Genomic DNA, 24658 nt, shown 5'->3' on the forward strand with positions numbered 1-24658 from the left:
TGCCGAAGACAGATGTCCCAGGGTGCCGTGTTGGACCCTGGGGACATAGTAGGACCCTCGCTGGGGACGTGCTGCCCTTTCGGGTTGTGCCGTTCGGACCCACGTGTCCTCGCTAGCGGTGGGGCACTGTGGCCCCGGCCGGGCTCTGTGCCTCCTCCAGACCGCGAGGGGGCGTCCGTCCTGGTTCTGTTGGGGGCCACGGGTTGAGGGCATGGAAGCCCTTCCCTGTAGGGGCCCGTGGTCACCGCCAGGCGGCGCCCCGATGCCGGTTTATCCCGTGCGGTTGCCGGTCGGGCTGGAGCCCGGCCGGGACGCCTTGGAGGACCGGAGAAGGGCGAGTGCCTCCTCCAGACAGAGTGGGGGCGTCCGTCCTGGTTAGGCAGGGGGCCTCGGGTACAGGGCTTTCAAGCCCAGCCCTGTAGGGACCCGTGGCCACCGCCAGGCAGCCCGGTGCCCAATTATCCCGGGAGCCCGGCACTTCCGCCACACCAGGAAGTGCCGGGGGGAAGACTTTGTGTGGCACCCGGAGAGCTGCCAGGAAGACAGCCGATACTTCCGCCACGCTGGGGCGTGGCTAAGGACGGAACACCTAGGGCTCATCCGGGAGCCTTATTTAAGGGGCCGCCTCCCTCCAGTCATTGGTGGAAGTCGGGAGGAAGCAGACTGAGCTGGAGAGCGAGGACAGGAGGCGGCCAGGAAGGCACTAAGGACTGTGGGCCTGGACTTTTGGGGAATTCGGTGCGAGAAGGCACTGGGGGTGCACGTGAGCAAAAACCTTGTATATAGTGTATATAAATAAATAGTGTGTGGGAAAAATATGATGTCCGTCTGTCTGTGCCGGGGCCAGCTTTCACAGCGTTTAAAGACTATGTGCACTTTAGTTAGTATTTGTTTAATGTAGTTCTTTTTTATTATGATGGTCACACTAATATAAAAAAAATCTGATTATTTTCAAATTCATGTGTTTCACTTGTTACTTTGATTAATAATTTTAATAGTGTTAATGCAGAGACATCAGGGTGACATTTACAGGTGGACAGATTGAGCAGATGAAGTAAGACATGCACTGGAGCCCAGAACAGGATGTGCAACCACAGGTCGCAGGCATTAAAAATCGTGATTAAGACCTCAATATGTGCATCTTGGGAACTGCAGGTCTGACATTGTGTTCAGCAATACAGGGGCGCCACAGGGGACTGTACTTTCTCCGGTCCTGTTCAATCTATATACATCAGACTTCCAATATGACTCAGAGTCCTGCCACGTGCAAAAGTTCGCTGATGACACGGCTATTGTGGGCTGCATCAGGAGTGGGCAGAAGGAGGAGTACAGGAAGCTAATCAAAGACTTTGTTAAATGGTGCGACTCAAACCACTTGCATCTTAACACCAGCAAAACCAAAGAGCTGGTGGTGGATTTTAGGAGGCCCAGGCTCCTCATGGACCCTGTGATCATCAGAGGTGACTGTGTGCAGACCTATAAATATCTGGGAGTGCAGCTGGATGACAAATTGGACTGGACTGCCAATACTGATGCTCTATGTAAGAAAGGTCAGAGCAGACTATACTTTCTGAGAAGGTTGGCATCCTTCAACATCTGCAGTAAGATGCTGCAGATGTTCTACCAGACGGTTGTGGCGAGTGCCCTCTTCTACGCGGTGGTGTGGCAGCATAAAGATGAAAGACGCCTCACACCTGGACACACTTGTTAAGAAGGCAGGCTCTATTGTAGGAGTAAAGTTGGACAGTTTAACATCTGTGGAAGAGCGACGGGCATTAAGCAAACTCCTGTCAATTATGAATAATCCACTGCATCCACTGAACAGTGTCATCTCCAGGCAGAGAAGTAGCTTCAGCGACAGACTTTTGTCACTGTCTTGCTCCACTGACAGACTGAGGAGATCGTTCCTCCCCCACACTATGCGACTCTTCAATTCCACCCGGGGGAGTAAATGCTAACATTACTCAGTTATTGTCTGCTTTTTTTATTTAATTGAATATTGTTTCTTTGTATCAGTATACTGCTGCTGGATTATATGAATTTCCCCTTGGGATTAATAAAGTATCTATCTAATCAGGGGAAAATAAAATTGAATGATTAGTCGACTACCAAAATAAATCATTAGTTGCAGACCTACTGCTATATATGATATACATTCCTATGGCACAGATACTGTATGCTTTAAAATCTGTCAAGGTCACTTCTGCCCAAACCCTAAAATTACGGTGTTAAAGGAGGTCTAAAACTAGATTTCACTGTAGAGCAGTGGTTGAGATTACACACCAAGGTAATACATATAGTATGTTTGATGCAGGAGCAATTATCAAACTGCATGTTACCAGGCTACTGCCATTAGCTGTACCACTAGATCAAGTGGAAAACATATGTGAGGTCACTTAAAGGCCAGTGAGCTTGGAAAAAAAAAAATAGAAGACAGACACACTTGACAGTAATGAAAATTAAGGTGGACAGGGCAACAAACAACAACAGTTGAATCTGGTAGAGATAGAAAATGCAGGATTAGAAATTGTGCATGAATTTTCAAGTTGGAGGAAGAAGGTATCTTGTGTCTGAAAACACTAGCTGTGGATACTCTGAAACCCAAACAATTTAGAATGCGAACTGAAACAAGCCAACTGATTTTTTCATAGGAGACTCAAGGAACAACATTCATAGCAAACATACCTGATAAAAGCCATGTCTGTGAATACCAGAGCTTAAATGGCTTCATATCAAATCACTTACTGTGTAACATGATGTTTAATGAATGAATAAATAAATAAATAAATAAATAAATATTGTATATAAGGCACAATGGTAACAATTCCTACTCCAAATTGATACAGTATCAACAATGATTAATGAGGCAGCCCTAACTAAAGCTCTTCCTTTAATATAACAATAGTATTTTAACAGGAGCAAGTAGGGTGAAATGACACATTTTATTGGCTAACCAAATAGATTACACATGCAAGCTTTCAAGGCAGCTAAGGCCCCTTCATCAGACAAGGTGAAGGGGCCTTGGCTGCCTCGAAAGCTTGCATTTGTAATCTATTTAGTTAGCCAATAAAAAGGTGTCATTTCACCCTACTTTCTCCTGTATCAATCTATGGCTAACATAGTACAACACTCTACTGCAATAATATTTTAAGACATATGTGTGACCCATAAAATAATATGGAGAACCTGCTGCTTGTTCATTAGCAAAATTAATTCAAAAAAATTGCTATGGAGGTGAAGGAGTGTATTCACATCAGTAAAGATTGCATGCTAATTGCTTATATCATTTCAGTATTTTAATAGTGATTTTTTCTTTTGTAAATATGTCCTAAATAGAAGTGACTAAAAAACTACCTGCCTAGAGGTGGACTTGAATGACTGCTTGGACTTTTGCACTATAAGAGCACATACTATGTGATGGAACAGAAAAGACCTATAGGTACTCCTCAAAAAACGTCACACATTTATATAAGGGGAAAAAAAACCTTTCTGCCAGGAGAGATCTGGCAAGATCACAGCTGTATCATTTTATAGTGAGGCCTGATGTTCAGTTTGCAAAGTGCTCAACCTCATAGATAGTAGAGTCTTTGAAGATGGTACACACAGGCTCACTAATAACATTGGTAATGCAAACATTTTAATTAAAATGGCATAAATCTTCAAGATTTTCTCATTACATCTGTAGCTATATGGCAAGGATAAAATCAACTTCATCTGAAGGCTGGACATTTGGGTAAAGTAACCTCAACATGGAAATGGCTTCATTAGAAGCAGTGAAATCAAAGAAATGTGTTAAATTCCTTTTCTAATGGAGCACACTTTAGCCTTGATAATGCACTTCCAAAAATACTTCCCAGTAAACAAGACTCCATATGACTGGGTCAGAGATGCATTCAATGTAACCACATCTGTGGATTTTAGCCCTGCTGAGTAAGAGCAATTTATAGAAATGACATTTGACTCCTCTCTTAGACTGAAAGTCACATCTTTAGATCCTGAGTGAATCCTGGCTTGGTATAGAGAAAGAGTTCCCAATCACAGGGCAGGTAACTGTGGCCACTCAACTTTGGTTTGCTATATTCTACCTATGTGAGTTGGACTTCTCTACTGTTGCTTCACTGGCCATATCAACACCACAGCACATTTATAAAATAAACAAAAAAAGAATAATTTATGATCAAGATAAGCACATTATTTTAATTTATATTAGTAATACAGTTCTTAGCAATGTGGCACAATTTGATGTTGTGTAATTGTTTAACCTACTATAATGTGCATTTATTATTACAGGAAAAATATTCATTTAACAGGATTACATTTTTAAGGATGGGGCCTTGGAATGTTTTACATGTTTGGGAACACTGTTCTAGTGCCTCCTGTTGTCCATAAAATCTGAACCTTCATTTGCAACACCCTGGTATACTAGTTCTCAATTAATGAAATTAAATTGGAGGCATACGTTTCTGCTTGGAGGAGTGTAAACTCCATCAAATGGATGTGAAATCAAGAGCTACCTGTCAGTCCTCCTTGGACTTTTGCAAATTTATACCAGCTTTCCCAGGCCCAGCCAACTCGATACTTTATAACACACACACTACATAGTCAATTATACCTGGTAATTATTCAGACATCTTCCCACTACCGCTAAAGAAAAATACTACTTGTTCATCCTTTTTCTCACACTAGCAATCTGGCCCCTGGCTGTTTGCATGAAGTCAGCCTCTCTGTGCTGGCCTTGTGCTGCCTCTGCAAGGTGTTAGCCAGGCAGTCATTCAAACAATATAATCATTAGGCTTGTAATAAAAAAAATAAAAAAAACCACAACAACAATTAACTAGATGATAAAAGGTACAATGAGGTTAAACATACTTTTCCAGTAAACACATAAGTGAAGAAGTTCTGATATGCTTAGCAAGTATATTGTTAAAAGAAAATAAATAGAAAAATATACATATTAAGTCAGATTAGAATATCATTTTACAGCCAACATATTCTTACTTGGTTTGTGGCCTTCTGAAACAAATAACCTTCCATCAAGACCTTTAACATCATCTCTATTTATACTCTTGCAATTGCTACCAACTTCCCACGTGGCTTGTGATTGAATTGTACCAAGTATCAAACATGTTACTTTTCGTCAGAATCAATAACAAATCCTGCATTCCCTACTGCAGATTCAGGTTTCAGAATGGAGGACAGGGTACAGATTTAAAGAAATGTATACACACACACACATATATATATATATATCTATCTATCATTACGTCCCCCACACACACACCTACCCTGACCTAATTTTGCTATACAGTATATTGCCTTTGATTCTTGTATGTCTAATCATTATCCTCTGGTGACGACTCCTGGCAGGAGCTGAAAACTCAGGAATAAAAACTACTATGATACGCGATTCATTCTCTCTCTTTGCGGATCTCCAACTACAAATATGCAAACCGTATCACAAACCTTCACTTCCACACACACCACATCATGGCTCCTCAACATCACTTTTTAGAAGGTGTGGGAAATTTATCTCTCTTTATCTTTACTAAACTAACAGGTGCACATGTACAGCTTACCATCTAGCATCATCACTGGTATGGCTTACTACAGTATTGCAGACCTTCAGCAGGACATTAAAATTGCCCAATTCATCACTTTGGTCACACTTTCCTTCATAAAGGATGTGTGACCAAAAACTGCAAGAAGACAACAACTTCATTGCAATGAACCAAACAACAACAATTCCTCCCCCTCCCAGGAAAAAAAAATGTAACATTCAACACTGTGCCACCAGACTCATTAGTAACAAGTACTTTCCACTGTACTGCAAGATTCACTGAAAATACATGGTATGGAACTAAATATCTCTAGAGATATGGTTTAAAGAAGGGTCAAATCAAAATTAATTTACATAACAGAACAATCAAGCACTATTCTACTATTCTGAAAAACAGCCCACTATGTAAAATAACTCAAAAAAAAAAAAAAAAAGGAGTAAATGTAGTCCAAGTGTTTACCATGTCAAAACTATCTGTTGAACGTCAAGTTATACAAAAAACTCTGGACACCACCATTCATGTCTTGACTAGTTCTAGAATAAAATTTAAGAACCGAGCACTGAGCAAAATAAATCAAATTCAAACAAAATATTGATGTTAATTAGATTCAGTTTATGAAATATGTGCATAAACATTACAAACTAAGAAAAATTTGTACAAGATGTACAAGATAAAATGGAGCAAGCAAGTATCACAAAACTGCTCATGTGCATTGATCTTCTTTTGGCTATGACCTGAACAGTATGCTACTTCAAGACAGTTTTAGCAATTTTCTTCTGTCTCTATGTCTTCTATGTTGATTTGTAATTAAGAAAATGAATTAGCATTGTGTTTTGACGTAGCTTGGTGTATGTCAAACATACAAACGGCAGCTTAAAATAAAACTGGACAAAATATCAAAATTTCAGTTTGATCCAATGTTTAATAAAGGATCAGTATGCAATAGCCAGCATCTCCATGTTCAGCACTTTTGTTTTCTTTAATATCTTATGAACATTAAAATATAACCACCAGTTTCCACCATTCTTTGTAAGCATGTTTATGTTGACTCTATCCAAGATGCCTGGCAGTGATGAATGTGGAAAAAATACTGAGCAAGGACAAAAAGAATAATCTCTTAGAATGTGTAGGGATAGCGCTGCTGTTTTGCAGATGGTTTGGTTTTCCCCAGGATGACAGTTCAAACAGTACAGCATCATCTGAAGATAAAACATGTTGCTACACAAGATGAAACCGCCCAGGCACACGTGAAACCTGCAACGTGCCCTCCCATCTTCCCAGCAAAACTGGTTCCAGCTAAGTAAACTAGCTGCAGTTGGAAGGAGATAACAGCTGCAGTGACTTACTGTATTGCAAAACAATCTTTTCCTGCATAAACCACATTTAACCTGCACACAGAAAAACTCATACTTTCTATGAGTGGTAAAATAGCTAAATTAACCATTAATTCACATCACATCAGAAGTCAATGCAGCACACAAGTCATTGTCCCATTTCACACCATCTCTGCCACTTATATGTTAGAAGCGTTTCTCATTTTTTTTTTGTTTACATGAATTATTGAATATCTGTATTTTGATGGAGGAAACTGCATTATCATACATTGTATTTTCCTTTTGAGTTTAAGCTTCCTATTGACAATAAGGGATATTCAATGTAGAGTGCATTAATTTTCAATTAACACAGCTAAATATATTGTCCAAGTGATCTGCTAATCTGTAAAAATTACTAGAGGAAGTCAAATCTACTACCATACTACTTTTATGAGCAGGGGTTAATAGGATAATAAAATAAAAATGAAAAACCTGTGTGATTTTTATAATGTCAACTTTTAATTAATTGAGAGACATTACATTAGTGGTCATTGGGACAGAAAGTGAAAGTGAATTTTCAGGTAGTTGAAATGGCTCAGTATCCACCAAAATATCCCCACCCTACTTGGGAATTCAAGAGCTGCTTATAAACTCTCCCCTAGTGCTAGCCCTGTAAAGTTCCTATTTATACCAGAGAAAGAAGGAGGATTCAGGAAGCTTCCATTAAAAACTTAAAAGCAAAATAAGTTACTGTTATAAATACCACAAGAAAAAACACGTACATGCAAACATAAATTATGTAAGTCATATAAAATGTACATTACACATACAGTATGTGTATTATGATCTGCGATTAGCAGAGGGATGAACCAAGAGCTCTGTATTTTTTTCTTATATAAAAACGGTCAGGGCGAGAGTGCGAGAGAAAGCAATTTTTTTTTTTTATTTATTTATTTTTTTTTAAAAAAGAAAACATAAAAAAAAATAGTTGATGGAAAAAAAAAACATTTGAGAAGTTTCTTTGAAGCAAAGCTATTCATGAAATTGTTAAAGGGAGGGGTTCCTTCGCTAATATTTCAGATTATTATTGTGAGAAAACATATCAGATTTAGGACTATCTATACAAAACGTGCATAACCCCAATATTCACTATTCACTAAAACACTATTCAAAAAAGTTGGGATGGAGGCAACAAAAGGCTGGAAAAGTAAATGGTGATAAAAAAGAAACAAGCTAGAGGAATGTATTTCAACTAATTAGGTTAACTGGCAACAGGTCAGTAGCACGATTGGGTATAAAAAGAGCACCTTAGAGAGGCAGAGTCTCTCAGAAGTAAAGATGGGTTCACCAATATGCAAAAACCTGCGTCTACTTATTGTGGAACAATTTCAGAATAATGTACCACAAATTAAAATTGAGAGGACTTTGAATCTAGAGTGCATAATATAATCAAAAGATTCCAAGATCTGCAGAAATCTCTTTGTGCAAGCAACAAGGCAGTAAATCGATACTGGGTGCCCGTGATCTTCAGACCCTCAAGGCAGCACCGAATTAAACACAGGCATGATTCCAGCATGGAAATCCCTAGATGGGCTCAGGAACACTCCCAGAAATCATTCTGAACACAGTTCAAAGTGGCTTCCAAAATTGCAGTTTAAAGCTCTATCATGCAAAGACATCATATGTGAAAATGATCCAGAAACGCCACTGTCTTCTCTGGGACAAAACACATTTAAAATGGACTGAGGCAAAGTGGAAAACTGTTCTGCGGTCAAACAAATAGAAATTTGATATTCTTTTTGGAAACATTTATGCAGCATCCTCTGGACTAAATGTTGACAGGGACCATCCAACTTGTCATTAGTGCTCAGTTCAAAATTCTACATCTCTGATGGTGGTGCATTAGTACCTATGGAATTTGCAGCTTGTACATCTGGAAAGGCGCCATCAATGCTAAAAGGTACATACAGGTTTTAGAGCAACATATGCTCCCATCCAGACTTTGTCTTTTTCAAGGAAGGCCTTGCATATTTCAGCAAGACAATGATAAACCACATACTACATCTATTACAACAGCATGGCTTTGTAGTAGATGTGTCTGGGTGCTGAACTGGCCTGCCTGCAGCCTAGATCTTTCACCATTTAAAAACATTTGGTGCATCTTGAAATGGAAATTATGACAAAGACGACCCAGGACTGTTGAGCAGCTAGAATCCTATACCAGACAAAGAATGGGAAAATATTCCCCTCTCAAAAGTCCAGCAAATGGTCTCCTCAGTTCCCAGACATTTACGGACTGTTAAAAGAAAAGGGAATGTTTTTACAGTGGTAAATAAGTTGCTGCCTTTAAATTCAAAATTATCTCATTCTTTTCATAAAATGGTACATTTTCTCAGTTTAAACATTTGGTATGTTTTCTGTGTTCTAATGTGAATAAAATATGGATTTATTAGATTTGCAGATCACTGCATTCTGTTTTTATTTACATTTAATAAAGCATCCCAACTTTTTTGGAATTGGGGTTGTACATACATGTCAGCAGAATGCTGATTTCCAATCTTTAAGGTATTTTAAGATCATATCGAAAAATATCACATTTTGTTTGAAAACAATCACAGTATCAATTTACGTTCATATCGCCGAGCTCCAGCTTGAAGAAACACTTGAAATCTCATCATGTATTATTGGAAGAAAACTCAAAAATGACTATAGGCACTACAATGTTTTTCTGAATAAAATAACTCAATGATATCAATTTATAAATATTTAATGTAAATTCTATGCATCATTGGAAGAATAATGAAAATATTGCACAAACATTATGGAGTTAATTACTATCTCTTAAAGGAAGCTTGCACTACACACTTGTACAAAACAAAATCTACTCTAAATGAATATGGAAGGTGAAAAATAGATCAACCTACATTGAAAGGTGCACATTGCTATGCAGAGACATCACAGAGAGAAGGCAGGGGATTTTGTGAGATTCTGATGTTTGGAAGCAAAATGACCGAAAGTACGAGATCGCAAATACAAGCGGCTGAAATGAGTTTCCTCCGCAGGGTGTCTGGGCTTTCCCTTAAAGATAGGGCGAGAAGCTCAGTCATCCGGGAGGGGCTCAGAGTAGATCCGCTACTCCTCGGCATCGAGAGGAGTCAGATGAGGTGGCTCGGGCATCTGATCAGGATGCCTCCTCGACACCTCCCTGGCGAGGTGTTCCGGGCACGTCCAACCAGGAGGAGGCCCCGGGGAAGACCCAGGACTTGCTGGAGGGACTACGTCTCCCGGCTGGCCTGGGAACGGCTTGGGATTCTCCCAGAAGAGCTGGAAGAAGTGGCTGGGGAGAAGGAAGTCTGGGTATCTCTGCTCAAGCTGCTGCCCCCGCGACCCGACCCCTGATAAGCGGAAGAGGATGGATGGATGGAAGGAAGCAAAATAAAGCATCCCTTTTTACCGTATTCAATAATCAGGTTCCTTTTGGCAGCAAAATGGACTGTTCTATATTTCACTTAGTAGGGTCTATGGCCACCAACTGCTCAGGATCCAAGACCAAATCTCTACTGTAATTACTGCTGAATGCCAACAGTTACTAAAGAGATGCATCAATTACACCCTTTTTTCCAACAAAAAAAAAAAAAAAATTAAAACAGTAAGCATGAAAGCCAGTCCTACTGGTAAAAAAGAAAAAACTATATCTAGATCACCATTGAACAGCTGACTAATACTGTGACTACAAAAGAATGGGCAAGTTCATGAAAATTGAAAAGAATTTTTTTTTATTGTAAACGCAAGATTAAACTTTTTCTGAATAAGTTTTAGGAGTGTAGAATTAAATATGCAAGCAGCCCACTTCTCTTACTTTAAACTTAGTCACTTCTTTAAACCTTTAAGTTAGATTAATTGGCTGAGTGGCTTATTTTCCAACTAGCACTCTAGCTTCAGAAACAGTGGCTCATGAAATCACTACATACAAGAGTGTATCCATAAAATAAAAGGTTAAGGAAACAGAGAAAAAAAAAAAAAGAATTTAGCTAAATGAATGTTTACACGACATATACAACTTACTGCATTATTGTGTGTTTGTAACAGTATGTGAAAAGAAAAACAAAAAAGGAAATTTGTTATACTGCATATATTTCTTATAAGAACCACATGCACAAACTGCCATCATCCTAACAATCATCATAAAACAGCATTATACAATCTTAAAAATACTACTGATCACACTTTTGCAAATGTTGTAGATAGTAAAGGACCCATGACTTAGCACATGATTATTGTGCTGAGAGTTATTAAAAGCAACTTACAAACAAGCTTATAAGACTAGTTAAGGCAGCTTGCTCAGAGTCTCACAATGTGAGGTTCTTTGGCATTATATATCAGACAGACTTTGAAGATAACAGTACAACTTCTTAGACACTATTACACACTAACTCTACAATAATCATGGGCAGCTATTTAATTCTTGGTGCACTGAATTTAAAAGTATTGGAATAATACAGATGCAAAATCTTTCAAAGGGCTAATTTTCTTTTCCAAGCTTCTAAAAAAAATAAAGTAATGCTCTTTACATTCTCTACCCAAAAATGATTTCTCAGTGCAACAATACACTGTTACATCATGAAGATCCTCTACCATGAGGCACACAGTAGATAAGTAACTTTTATGCGGTGTGTATTAGCACATGTAGCACAAATGTAATAAATCAGCACTTTTTATTTCACATTCTTAGACTTCAGTAATGCAAATTATTGTTAGATTTACATTTTGGTTCTAATTCATATAATGCCTGCCAATGCTAACTGCAGGGGCTGGGGGAGTTTGTAGTCTATTGTGCAGCATTGCAATATTTTGTGTTGCAGCTTCTTTATATTCACTACACTGATGTTTTGTGCCATCTATGGGAACTTGGAAGAAATGCACTTAACTGCTAATTGTATGAAATGAATTGAGTCTGCATTCCCACAGAAGTCACTTCACTGACAAAACGATTTGCTTTTGCATTGCCACAGATGGCATATTGCTAATAAAATGTATTTTTTATACAGTCCCTGTTGCTGTGGAGATCCCAATATAAATTGTTATATCCTTTCACTTGGCTTTACTACGGGGGTACAGGGCAAGATATGAAACATTAAAATTGCAAATATTGTCAGATGAAAATTAAAGACTGCATCACACTACAGACTAAGGCTGTCTGTGCTCCACCAGCTGACAGATACATCTGAAGGCTAAATTATCCACCTTGCACTAAAGGACCTTTTCATACTATTATTCTCAGAAAACTATGACAATTCTGTCTACAAAAAAAAAAAACACACTCCCAAGTCTTTTTAGCTGTAGTGTTCACAAACACCCCGAATGGCTAAAGATCATCTCTGCAGCGTGTAAATTGATCTGAAGCAGAAAAAAAATACACTTAAAAACACAAAAGGATAAAGTCCACTATTTAAGAAAAATAAACATATAAATAAGGAAGGGAATGCTAATCATCCCAATTACAGTGTGCTACCAACTTTGAATGATCCCATGCTAATCTGATCTTAGCATGTATTTATGGTAACAAGACTAACTTTCGGGTTTAGTACTATTGCAGTCTGCCTCTGAACTGCAGACTGACAACAAAGACTAAATGCAGTTGCAGTGTGCTTCTTGGAGCCAGAGACAGGAAACAATGTTACTTACTAACTTATACCATCTATTAGGCAGGTTTAATGGAAGTGAAACTGTGGGTGATGTCGGAAAATGAATTCTACATTTCCGATAGACTGTTATGGGCATTAAAAAGCACAAACATTTCATTAGAAGAGAGAGATTCAGTGTTCCTAATTAATTCCTCGGCCACCGGTTTGACCTTGTGCTCTACTGTGACGTTTGCACTGTGATGAGACAAGCTTTACAAATATTGTCCACCCTTTGAACAGATATTTTATACACGTTGGTGACTTGATTAATTTGGTTATTAGAAAAAGCAGGGTGCAAAATGAATGCCAAATATCAACTCTTATATATTATCTACATAATTGGAAAATGTTTTACAAGCAAGACTAGATTAAGACCCCCACAGGCTCCACAATGTCAAATGCATATTTACAAACTATGAACATCTCTCTCAACGTCTATTTGTCAGTTTTTCACAAGAAAACTACTTAACTGATTTAGATCTGTTTTTTTGCTATAATTTGCTTGAACATTCAAGCAACCTCTCTCATTGAGTTAAGTATCACAGTTCACTTGCAGTACCAATTTATTTGCAAGAATCTGAGAGAGATGCAGCGGGCTGAGGGGGAAGGGGGCAGAGCCCTCCTCACTCACATGCCATCCTCAGGATGTATCTTACATCTGCTTAGCTGGCAAACGAGAAAACTACTTAATGAATTTAGACCATGCTTTTTTCTAGAATTTGTTTGAGCATTCCGATTGATTTTACAACTTCTCTCATCATGCTAAGAATCATGGTTCGCTTGCCGGAGCAATATATTCGCGCTAATCCGAGACAGCGGCTGTGGGCCGAGGGGAGGGGGAAGCGCGACGTCAGGAGTAAGGAGCTGGGCAGGGCCCTCCTCACTGACCTGTTCCACTTCTACATGGGCGAAGCCGCGGGGTACGGCAAGTCATATATAAAAAAAATGCGCTGGAAGTGACCTTCCTTGAAGATTTCAGCATGTGGTCAGTCATACATTACAATCGAGGCAAGGAGATATAATGTATGAGTAACCACACGTATAATGGATGGAAGAGCACAAGTTATTGCTAAAACAGAAAAATGCCAATATTACTTTTTTTTCCCTCACATATACCAAGGCCCCCAGGGTCATCTTGATGGCGGATCCATCCCAGAAGTTACAAAGGATCAGTTATGCTTCTGATATCATTCTAGTAACGTTTGCCATTCGTCATTATTACTTCCCATATTGGGATTAATTTCAGGGAATTTTAATGCGCTCTAAGTGAGTAATTTTTAGAATAACGTCAGTGACACTCATTTTGAACTAATGTAGCTTAATTTAACAGGATTAAAACACTTAGAGAGCTGTATATAGTGTAGATAATGTTTTTGCATCTTATGAACAATTATGTCTCAAATGTAACTTCCCAGCAACACAATTTTTTGACTACTTGCAAACCAGAACTTTTGCTAAAAGAAACCTAACGAATTTTCCACACGTCACCCATTTTTATTCCCAAAAAAAAAAAAAAATACCAACCAGCCTTGAAGACTGTGACAGCATCTCAACAACATATACAAACCATCCCAAAGAATGTCCCCATTAAAGATCCTAAGGTACAGTGGGAAAATGATCTTCCAATTAATCTCAGAAAAGGAGCAGAAATCAGCCTTGCATAGAAAACATTTTAGCTCTCTGTGCACAAAGCATTCAATAATTCAACTGAAAATCTTTCATCAGTCACATCTACGTTGTTTAAAATTGTCCAAAATGTGTTCAGGGTAAGATCCAACCCGTGAGCGATGCAATCTACCTCCAGCCTCAGTGGGTCACATGTTCTGGAAGTGGACCGAGTTAATGTAATTTTGGACAAAAATCTTTGAACTCTTTTCAAACAGCCTTGGCTCTGCAATCACTCCTAACCTATTAACAGCTATATTTGGTATACTTCCAGATGGGCTCAACATTAGAATCCCTGAAGCCTACAAAAAAAACTTCTAATTCCAGGCCACCTTAAATTCCTTCACACCTCTCCTCATCAGCATCTTTTGTTTTGCAAATGTGTCGATCAGCACAAGCAGCCTGCTATACCAAACAGACTACCACCCCCCTACCCCCAAGTTCAACTGGGGCAAAAGGTTCCCCCAGCTCAAGGCTCTGGGTGTGAGGTGCCTGGAGTTGTACAGCGTAAATATATCATTATTTGGAACACATAAATTGCATGTGTATTTCAATGTTCTGTGGAAGTGTACCATGAAAGGAAATGCAATGCAAGAAATGCTGAACACATACCTAAAGCAGAAACTTTATTCACGTTATACTAGTAATGACGTGAATTGTATAAATGTGTGAAGACTTTAGTCCAAATATCAAATAAACATGTGTGCTGTTATTCAAGAATATAACCAAAGTGAAAAAAAAAAAAATCAATTTACATGTTGCTGTCAATGAGTTAAAAACCCAAGCTCAAATGTCATTTAACAGAAAGTTGATGCGACTTATTGGATGGTGCAGAGGCAAGAACTGCTACCTTATAACCAAAAGGTTCCAGGTTTGAGTCTGGGCGCTCTGCTTTTTGAGTAGTGAGATGCTATTATTATTACCATAATATAAAAGAAAAACATATATTTGATTTGAGTCTGTAAAACCTGTTCATTTTGGCTACTTGTAAAAGTTACTGCTTTTTTTTTTATTATTATTATTATTCAGTTTTATTCTGTCAGTGACATTCACGTTTTACAACAAACTTGACTCTCCCTCTCCAAGTTGATGGTGTTTATCTCCATTCTTTTTACAAGAGCAGCGATGAGCACAGCTGCTGCTGTGGCCGATGCCTACTCAGACCTTTGAAAATTAATGGAAGGATTTGAAAATTAATGGAAGTAATTATTAAGGGTAAGACTGAGCAACACCTGTAAAGGACAGGAGTTATTAGGAACAGTCAGCATGGGTTCAGAAGAGGGAGGTTGTGTTTTACTAACATGCTGGAATTCTATGAAGAGGCAACAAAAGGATATGATCAAAGTGGAGCATATGATATTATTTATCTTTACTTTCAGAAAGCATTTGATAAAGTGCCACATGAGAGGTTGGCCACCAAACTAAAAGAAGTGGGAGTTCAGGGTGATGTTTTTAGATGGGTGCAGAATTGGCTCAGACACCGGAAGCAGAGGGTGATGGTGCGATGAATCTTATCAGAATTGGCCGATGTTGTGGTGCTCCACAGGGTTCAGTGCTAGGGCTGCTGATATTTTTAATACAAGTATAAAAATGATTTAGATAGGAATATAAGTAACACGCTGGTTAAGTTTGCAGATGATACCAAGATAGGTGGATTAGCAGATAATTTGGAATCTGTTATATCATTACAGAAGGACTTGGATAGCATACTACAGGCTTGGGTAGATTGTGGCAGATGAAATTCAATGTCAGTAAATGTAAAGTATTACACAAAGGAAGTATAAATGTTAGGTTTTAATACACAATGGGAGGTCGGAAAATTGAGAGTAAACCTTATAAAAAGGATTTAGGAGTCATAATGGACTCTCAGCTATCGACTTCCAGACAGTGTTCAGAAGCCAATAAGAAGGTTAACAGAATGTTAGGTTATACAGCATGATGTGTGGAGAACAGGAGAACAAGAGAAAGGAGGTTCTACTCAAGCTTTATAATGCAGTAATGAGGCCTCATCTGGAGTACTATGTGCAGTTTTGGTCTCCAGACTACAAAAAAAGGACATAGCAGCACTAGATAAGGTCCTGAGAAGAGCGACTAGGCTGATTCCAGGGCTACAGGGGTTGAATTATGAGGAAAGATTAAAAGAGCTGAGCCTATATACAGTAGTTTAAGCTAAAGAAGATTAAGAGGTGACATGATTGAAGTATCTAAAATTATCAAGACAGTTGTTTTAAAATTAGTTCATTAAGAACACGGGGACACAGTTGGAAACTTGTTAAGGGTAAATTTCACACAAACATCAGGAGATTTTTCTTTACACAAAGAGCGACAGACACTTGGTATAAGCTACCAAGTAGTATGGTAGACAGTAAGTCTTTAAAGACTTTCAAAACTCGACTTGATGTTTTTTTGGAAGAAATTAGTGGATAGGACTGGCAAGCTTTGTTGGGCTGAATGGCCTGTTCTCATCTAGACTGTTCTAATGTTCCAACTGTTGTTGTACTGGCAATCAAAGATATGATGTCCTGTTTTCCACAATCAAACTAGCATGTAGCATTTGCGCTTTGACAACAAAGACAACCGTGCAAAACGTGTGGAAAAACAACAGGTTTGCTGTGATTTTAGACATCTGGCAACATTTTGTTGAGAGCTGTGTTTTGAGTTACAACCCACAGCAAAGACTTTCCATCTGTGGTCATAAAGCTTATGGAGCCATTTCTGGACAAATGCAGACTTATAACAGGCAGCTTCTTAGCAGCGCTTCACTGGCTAAAAGACTGCTCAACCACAACATAACTCTGCTTGGCACCATAAGTAAAATAGGACTTCCACCTGTAGCTAAAGTCACTTTAGTACACAAGCAATTCACCACGCTAGTGTTTAGATCTGGCTGTGCCGTGCTGACGTTGCGTGCACCCAAAAAAAAAGAAGCCTTTGATTTCAGTCAGTAACAGCCAGTGTCAAGTTTTGCCACCAGTAAAAGAGATCACTGAAGGGATATAAGCAGACACACAAACGCTGGTGATGGCGCATGGCACTGAAAATGCAGACAGACACTTCTACCTTTCCTCTGTGCTCTGTATTTGAAAACTGATCACTGTACAACATGTAACCCTTGTGTATGAAAGTTTAATAAGTTTTTGTGAAATGGTGTGGTAATGTATAATTACGTATCTCCAAGAATTTTAAATACATATTCATACAAGTTCAAATCATATATTTTTACATTTTCAAATATACAAACCTGTTATTGCTTAATGGCCCTACTATAAACATAAGAGCTCATCTCACTAGGAATACCTAGCTCTAATTTTAGGTGATGTTTAAATTTGTGTTATGTTCCACAGCAGAGTATTTCAATTTATAATGTGAAAACTGAAAACGAAAAAAAAAAAGAAAAAATTTATTAAATTAATGATTTTCCTGATTAGGTGCAACAGGCAGGCACACTTTTGAAGTATTTTCAATTTTAACTTCAGCCAAATAAAAAAATTAAAAAATTGTAACATATTGCAAAATTCAGTTTTATTTAAAATATAAAGGTGAACATGTGTTTGTAGTTTGGCATTCAAACCCATATTATTAAACCAATCTTGACCTTTTTGCACCAATTCTGCATTTGTAAAAGGGAAGATCATACGCTATGCATCATTCTGAAATTTGATGCATCTGCATAGGTTTCTGGAAGTGCCCAAAGGAGGTATTTTTAGGACACTGGCACAGGTAGCTAAAGCTGCTTCCCACACTGTGTTTAGTCAGAGAAATTTTGATTTTATCCAGTGACAGCATCTGCATTTAATTCTATCACAGGTATTCCTGCTAGTAATTGATACATGGCAAATCAAAACAAATTCACAGTATTACCTTGTGATCAATTATGATAAGAGTTTGTCATCACAATCCTAACAATGCCCACCATGAGCACACTAACCTAGAGTGCAAGTGACATGTACTACAATTCAATCCCATCACATGAGGATCTGTCTTGCACTCTCCATTTCAAGGATAAGCTATGACTTAATATTTGAAGTTAGATTGATAAAAAGAATGACTGAATGTCTGGCTGTATATTACAAAAGAATTCAGAAAAAAAAAAAAAATCATAAAGTTCGCATGCAGAGACTCTGCTTTACTGCATATATTTAACAGCATCGCCCGCTGTCCTTCATAGATTTCTTCAATGAGCCATTTACAGTCCACTTTGATATTTAATTTGCCTAAACGTTACTACAGCTATGCAAGTGTATAATAAAACATTCAGCATTTGACAAATAAAAGCAAACACTGGATTGTTAATGGGAGGTGAAAATGTTGACATCTTTAGTCTATTCAATAACAAAATAATGTTGAAAGCAATTGTGCTACTTCCAAGTCAATTATAATATTAATTGTCTTGAAAGATTGAAGCAGAAAACTGTATAAATTTACATTACGTTATGAACTTGTTTTTTTTTCTTTCAGGAAGCAGAGTCAAACCATTTTTGGATCCAGGAAGACTATGATGTTTTAAACATATTGTCATATGTTCATACAACATGTACTTCAGAACAGGTCATTCACCTGAAGCTAAACATGTTCAGGGCCAGCCAGTACTTGGATGGGAAACCACGCAGGAAAAGCTTTGGCTGCTGTTGGAAGAGGTGTTGGTGAGGCCAGCAGGAATCATTTACTCTGGGGTGTGAATGTGGACCCCAATGCCCAGTGCACTGACAGGGACACTGTGCTGTGAAAATGGCACCGTCCTTCAGATGAGATGTATAAACAATGTCCTAACTCTCTGTACTCATAAAAGATCCCTAAGCATCCTTAGAGTAGGATGTATCCTGATGTCCTGACTAAACTGCCCACCCCAGTCTAGTCATTCTGGCCCCATAATCATCCCCTCTCTCTACTTGGCTAATTCTCTCTCAGCCAATTCGTGGTGAGAGTACTTGCGCAAAAATGGCTGCTGTCGCATCATCCAGATGGGTGCTACACATTAGTGGTGGCTCCACATTCACTATGTAAAGCACTTTGAGTAGTGAGAAAAGCACTGTTTAAGTTATTATTATATATGTTCATTAATGCTAGAATCTGTGCTGTAATTCTGCATACGTTATAATGTTTTAAGAATCTTCCTGCAATTCCATGAATATATGTTGCATGCTATTTCAAAAAGATGCAAATAATGAATGAGTTTTTAAATGTATTATCTTGCAAGAATGCACAATTAAATCCACAAATGATACTTTACACCACATTTTAATGTAAATATCATGCTCCATATGGAAAGAATTAACAAAGCATTTTAGCCAGACTGAAAATAACTCATCCAATTAATTCAATCTGTTTCCTAATATCCTAAGTGTACTGTGCTGGCTGTAGCATCTTTAAAATGTTTAATTGCCATGTACTATCAATGTAGTTCAGCCACTGTCAAATGGACTTATGAAGAAAAGATAGGCCATGTGATCATTAAATACAAAACTGATGGGTGTAAAAAAACTTAATGTTTTAGACAGACACAAATAATGTGAGCAGATTAAATTATTAAAGCAGCTCCAACTTTCAAATACAATCTTATTTATTTTTAGTAATACCTATGGTGAGAAGTATGATACCATAAATACGTTTCAGTTTCCCATTCTCAATTCTTTAAATGAAAAGGAAACCGTTATCTTGCATGACACTATACAGTGCAACAAAATCAGCATACAACAAATCACCAGACAGCTATACTGCATTGCCACTAACTGCAGGAGAAATAAAATCTTGATTATATTTGATCCGCACTGACTCTAACAACGTTCTATGGGTTAAGTCCACATCTACTGATTTTGGTGTAGCCACCAATATTTACAGTAGGGGGAAATAATTTGAACACTATAATAATAGATCCTTCTTTTTTGATCTGGATATGGTGGAATTTGTTTCTAGTCCTTATAATGTACCATCACAGTAAATGATTTAATGTTGTGAACATAAAGTATCTCCAAATGTCCTTAGCAATTACAATGTAATTCACAGTTCACCAGTAGTAACAGCATTAGTAAACATACAATAAAAGTTTTGCAGGGGGAACCACTATGAAAAATGTGTACTTACCAGTATTACTTTTCAAGACTGCACATTTACACTGTATTTAAACAGGAATGTAATGGAGTACCAATTAACTTAAATGTAATCATAGAAAGCTAAAATAAATCTTAACCAAACTTACAAACTTCTGCCTATGAAATATCACTTACCACCACAAGCAACAACTTGGTAAGTGCAAAACTGAACATCAGTTGCTTTTCTAGCTAACAATTGATGCTGCAAAATGGGACAGCCAAGAAACACAACAGCCTGCGTATATTTTTCAAGGGCTTATGACAATTTTCTTGCTTTGTTTTGTTTTCTTCCTTTTCTGGTTGTGTTGTGGGTTGCCAGACAAAACCACTGCATTTGCATTCAAAAAACTCTGTCAGGCATCACTAAATGGTGAACCACGGTCCAGACCCAGACTGAGTGACAGCACTATCTGGACCGTGATGCATTTCTGATAAATGAATGAGAATGACCGATAATCCGATAATATTCATGCAGCACTGTTTTTTTTTTCCTCCTTTCTTGAGGTGGGCGCATCTATAAAGGAGAGCAAATCAATGCAATTGGTAAAATGTGTGGATGCCGCAGTAGGAAATAACAGAAACGAAATGGGGAGAGGGAGCATGTCTTGTTCCAAAATAAATAAAAGTAGACCCAGAAAGATGAAAAGATGACCAATGTATGTTCATTCTTCCTGCGGATATTACAAAACTATTTTGTCTCATATGTTCCAAAAGTGTGACTCTAGTAAAAAGCAGCAATGTGAAGCGCCACTATGAGACAAAATAAAGATCATTTGTGCTAACATATCCACAGTTGTCTAAACTAAGGGCACATAAAATAACCAAATTGAGAGCCCATAATGACAGATCTACCAGTGTCCACTCACATTCATTTACAGCTCCGCAGCGTGCAAATGAATGTTCACTTAAAGTAGCATGGATTTTGGGGCAACAGAAGAAAACATTTACTGATGGGACCAATGTAAAGGAATGAAACAACGCTGTTGTTGTTATTGAGGGTAAACAAAAAGACAAATTGTGTGTGTTGGGGGAAGTGGAACAAAAATAAAATAAAATTGGGGGAAAAAATAGATTAAAAAAAAAAATCCCAGTGTCAGCTTCAATAGCAACAATAACGACTGAAATATTAACAGAGGATGTACTGGCACAACTTGATGCAACTATTCAGATTGCAGCATGAATCTTCTTAGCTGTTGATGAATCAACAGATATAAATGATAATGCCCAGCTTTTTGTATATGTAAGATTTTTTTCTCAAAAGAAATAAAAGTACTTAGTGAGACCTGATAGATGTAACACCACTTGAGACACACACAAGAGGACAGGACATACATGAGGTCATTAAGGAAATTCTGAGAAAGAGGATGGATCTGAAACAGGTGGTCTCAGTCACCACAGACGGAGCCCCTACTATGCTAGGAAAGGAGCTGTGACATAGCTGAAAGAACAGCCCATATCTTACTACCCATCACTGTATTGTTCATCAGACTGTCTAATGTGCCATTCTGTCAGAAAGATTTGCTGAAATAAAGGGTAGAGTGATGAAGCTCGTCATCTTCTTCAGAGTATCCTCACCTCATCAACAATGTCTGCTGAGAGAATTTCTTACAGAAGTTGAGGCAAATGCAAACAACCTACTACTCTACATAAACACTTATGGTCTATTCAAAAGGAAACAGAAGCTTTCTTAGTACAGTTAAAAGTCAGAAGGCAAAACAGTTTTCACTTTTTTTGCAAGATGAGAGCACAATGGATTGTATTTCTCTTTTGGTAGAAATCACAATGAACTCAATTTAACACTTCAGGGAAAGAATAATTCAGTTTGTGATTTGATGGCAGCTGTCCATTCCTTTCAGAAGAAACTGAAATTGTTCAAGGAAGATCTTCAAGAAGAGTGTGTGCATTTCACAAGGGTGTAGGAACAGATTCAAGGAAAGACAGATGTTTCTCCTTATGTTGACTTCACAAATAAACCGTAAATGGTTTGACAGCTTCAGTCTTGGCCAGCAGCTCCTCCTGCTCGTTCAGAATCCATTCCTCATTAAAAAGATGTCAAAGTATTCTCAAAAGAGGTGACACAGACCTTCAGGCTGGCACATGCAATATCTCCACAGACAGAAATTACTGATCTGCAGGCAAATGTTGCACTAAGAGAGCATTTTGGAGTAACTGATTCTGCTAGGTTTTGGCTAAGACTGTGCCCAAAACTCTTTTCCCAGGTCTAACCAAGGTAGCACTACACAACTTGACCATATTTTGATCTACATACAGCTGTGAGTTGGCTTTCTCCACTATGAACATTATTAACACAAAGTATAATTCCAGGCTCACCTAAGAGCACCTACACCTATGCATGAGAATGGCACAAACTCCATTTAAGCCAAGATTCAGACTACTGGCAGTGCAAATAAAGGCCCAATTCAATCACTAGAAATGAAAAGTAGAAGCTTGGGTAGAATAATAATGGAAAGAAAAAAGAATGAACATTAAAGATAATTATTTGTTCAAAGCAGTCCCTAAAAAGACTGAAGTAGAAAAATGTAAAAAACATACAGACCAAGAGGACAGCCGAAGCTTTGTTTGTACTTTTTCCATATAGGCCCTTTTTAGTTTTATTCAGATGAATCTGTTATCTTTCATTTTTACTTAAAATGTGAATGTAATAGGCCTACTTATATTTTTTATTAAATAGTTTTTATGTTGTTTATGTTAAACATAATTTGTATTCCATACAAATACAAAGCCAATTAAATTCAAAAGGGTCCACATGAAGTCCTTACTGAAAATTAAAAGTAAATATTGTTAAAATGCTGTGGTAATTATACCTTGCTTATTTTTTACGATATTCAATGGCTACATATATCAGATGATCAGAATCATTGCACAAATGTGATGTTAGGACCTTTGCTAGGAAAAACATTTGTTGGTCACACCTTTTTAAATCTGAATTCAATACCCCTGCTCTGTGTTGTGCTTGCTATGTAATTTGGTGTATAGATAAAAAGGAAACCACCAAAAACTTCTTAAAAAGCACCTTTGCTATAATGCCCTCAGTCACTTATATAATCTGCAGAGAATAACTGACATTCCTAAATGAATATAATGTATTTCACTAACTTGGGAATTGTAAATGTCATAGCATATTGACAGTTAATAAACTGCAGCTGGATTGGTAAATTTATTCTTGATTTTCTATAGTGGAAACCCATTCAATATAATAACATCAAGTCAGGCAGTTCGTTAGTTATGCAGCAACTACGTAACGTATCCTGCAGCATCTTAGACTTAAAAGCGCATCAAAACAAGTGGTGTTGTCTGAGGAAAGTTGAAAGTAGATGACGCCGGAGATCCTAAGTTGGGGTGGAGATGATCTCTCCTGGCGGCTGCAATCTCTCTCACTCCCACACACACAAACGGGCACTCCGCATTCCTTCAAGACTACCCCATGAATCGTCACTTACCATTTTTTGGTACATTCCACCATGAGCTCCTGGTAGGAAGCGACAAATTGGAATTTGGATGCATGCTTTCCTACACGCTGCAGCCTTTTCCATACAGAAGCCATGTTACGGCGAGGAAAGGATTTCCCGCTGCTTCTACTGCCGGAGATTCCTTTTTTTCCCCCAGAACTGTTTAACTATAATTTTTTAAGCGTGATCAAGCCGGCCAGTGGTAAGTAAGCACATGACACAGGGCTAATTGGATCCTAGCAGCGCAGAGCTCCTCCCTGGGGCGACGTGTTTCTGTTGAAAGCAGATGCACCCGTAAAAAAATCCTTCTCCAGTGACAGACGGCCAAGTTTGACAGGAACACGCATGGCTGGAAAAAGAGGAAGTTCCCAGTTTTCTACTCACTCATTCCAATTGCAACAGTGCCAACCTATGAGGGAGGAGAGAAGGAAACAAAAGCTTATATTAAATCATTTATCTCATCCTGAAGCCGTCTCCCCGGCTTAATTTAGAGCAACGTGCCCGGTTCACCGACTCGCGCTGAATGTAGACTTTTAACGAAGTTTTCCCGTTGCCATATCAACAACAGCTACTTGAAATCTGATCTTGCAGACTCAAGCTAAAACCACAAAGTGCTTCGACGAATACAACAGACTCGGAATTTCTTATATATGAACACTCATTCTTGGGTCCTCTCCTAATATGAAAACAACCAGACGTCCATTCGGTACTCTCCGTAGTGGATCGGTAAACAAAGACAATCTTCCGCACATGACAGCTAAAGCCAACACCACCCCCCTCCACAAACCGCTCGGAAGGTAAGCGGCTCCAGGTCGCGGGGGAATACGTGCTGCCGACGGCTTCTCAGACAGACAGAGACAAGTCGCTTAAAAGCCGCTG

At 38.3% G+C, this 24658-nt stretch overlaps 1 protein-coding gene across 4 annotated transcripts in view; it reads right to left on the reverse strand.

Moving 5' to 3' along the window:
- ehbp1 (EH domain binding protein 1) overlaps nucleotides 1-24658 on the reverse strand; it is a 387620-nt gene that overhangs the window by 362359 nt on the left and 603 nt on the right. For all 4 annotated transcript variants that reach the window (XM_039738603.1, XM_039738602.1, XM_039738601.1 and 1 more), the window contains exon 2: nucleotides 23771-24188. In XM_039738603.1, the coding sequence (XP_039594537.1) occupies nucleotides 23771-23874 (104 nt within the window). In that variant the 5' untranslated portion in view covers nucleotides 23875-24188. The remainder of the gene's footprint in view (nucleotides 1-23770; nucleotides 24189-24658) is intronic.

This window comes from Polypterus senegalus, chromosome 16 (genome assembly GCF_016835505.1).
Source record: "Polypterus senegalus isolate Bchr_013 chromosome 16, ASM1683550v1, whole genome shotgun sequence".
Classification (NCBI taxonomy): domain Eukaryota; kingdom Metazoa; phylum Chordata; class Cladistia; order Polypteriformes; family Polypteridae; genus Polypterus; species Polypterus senegalus.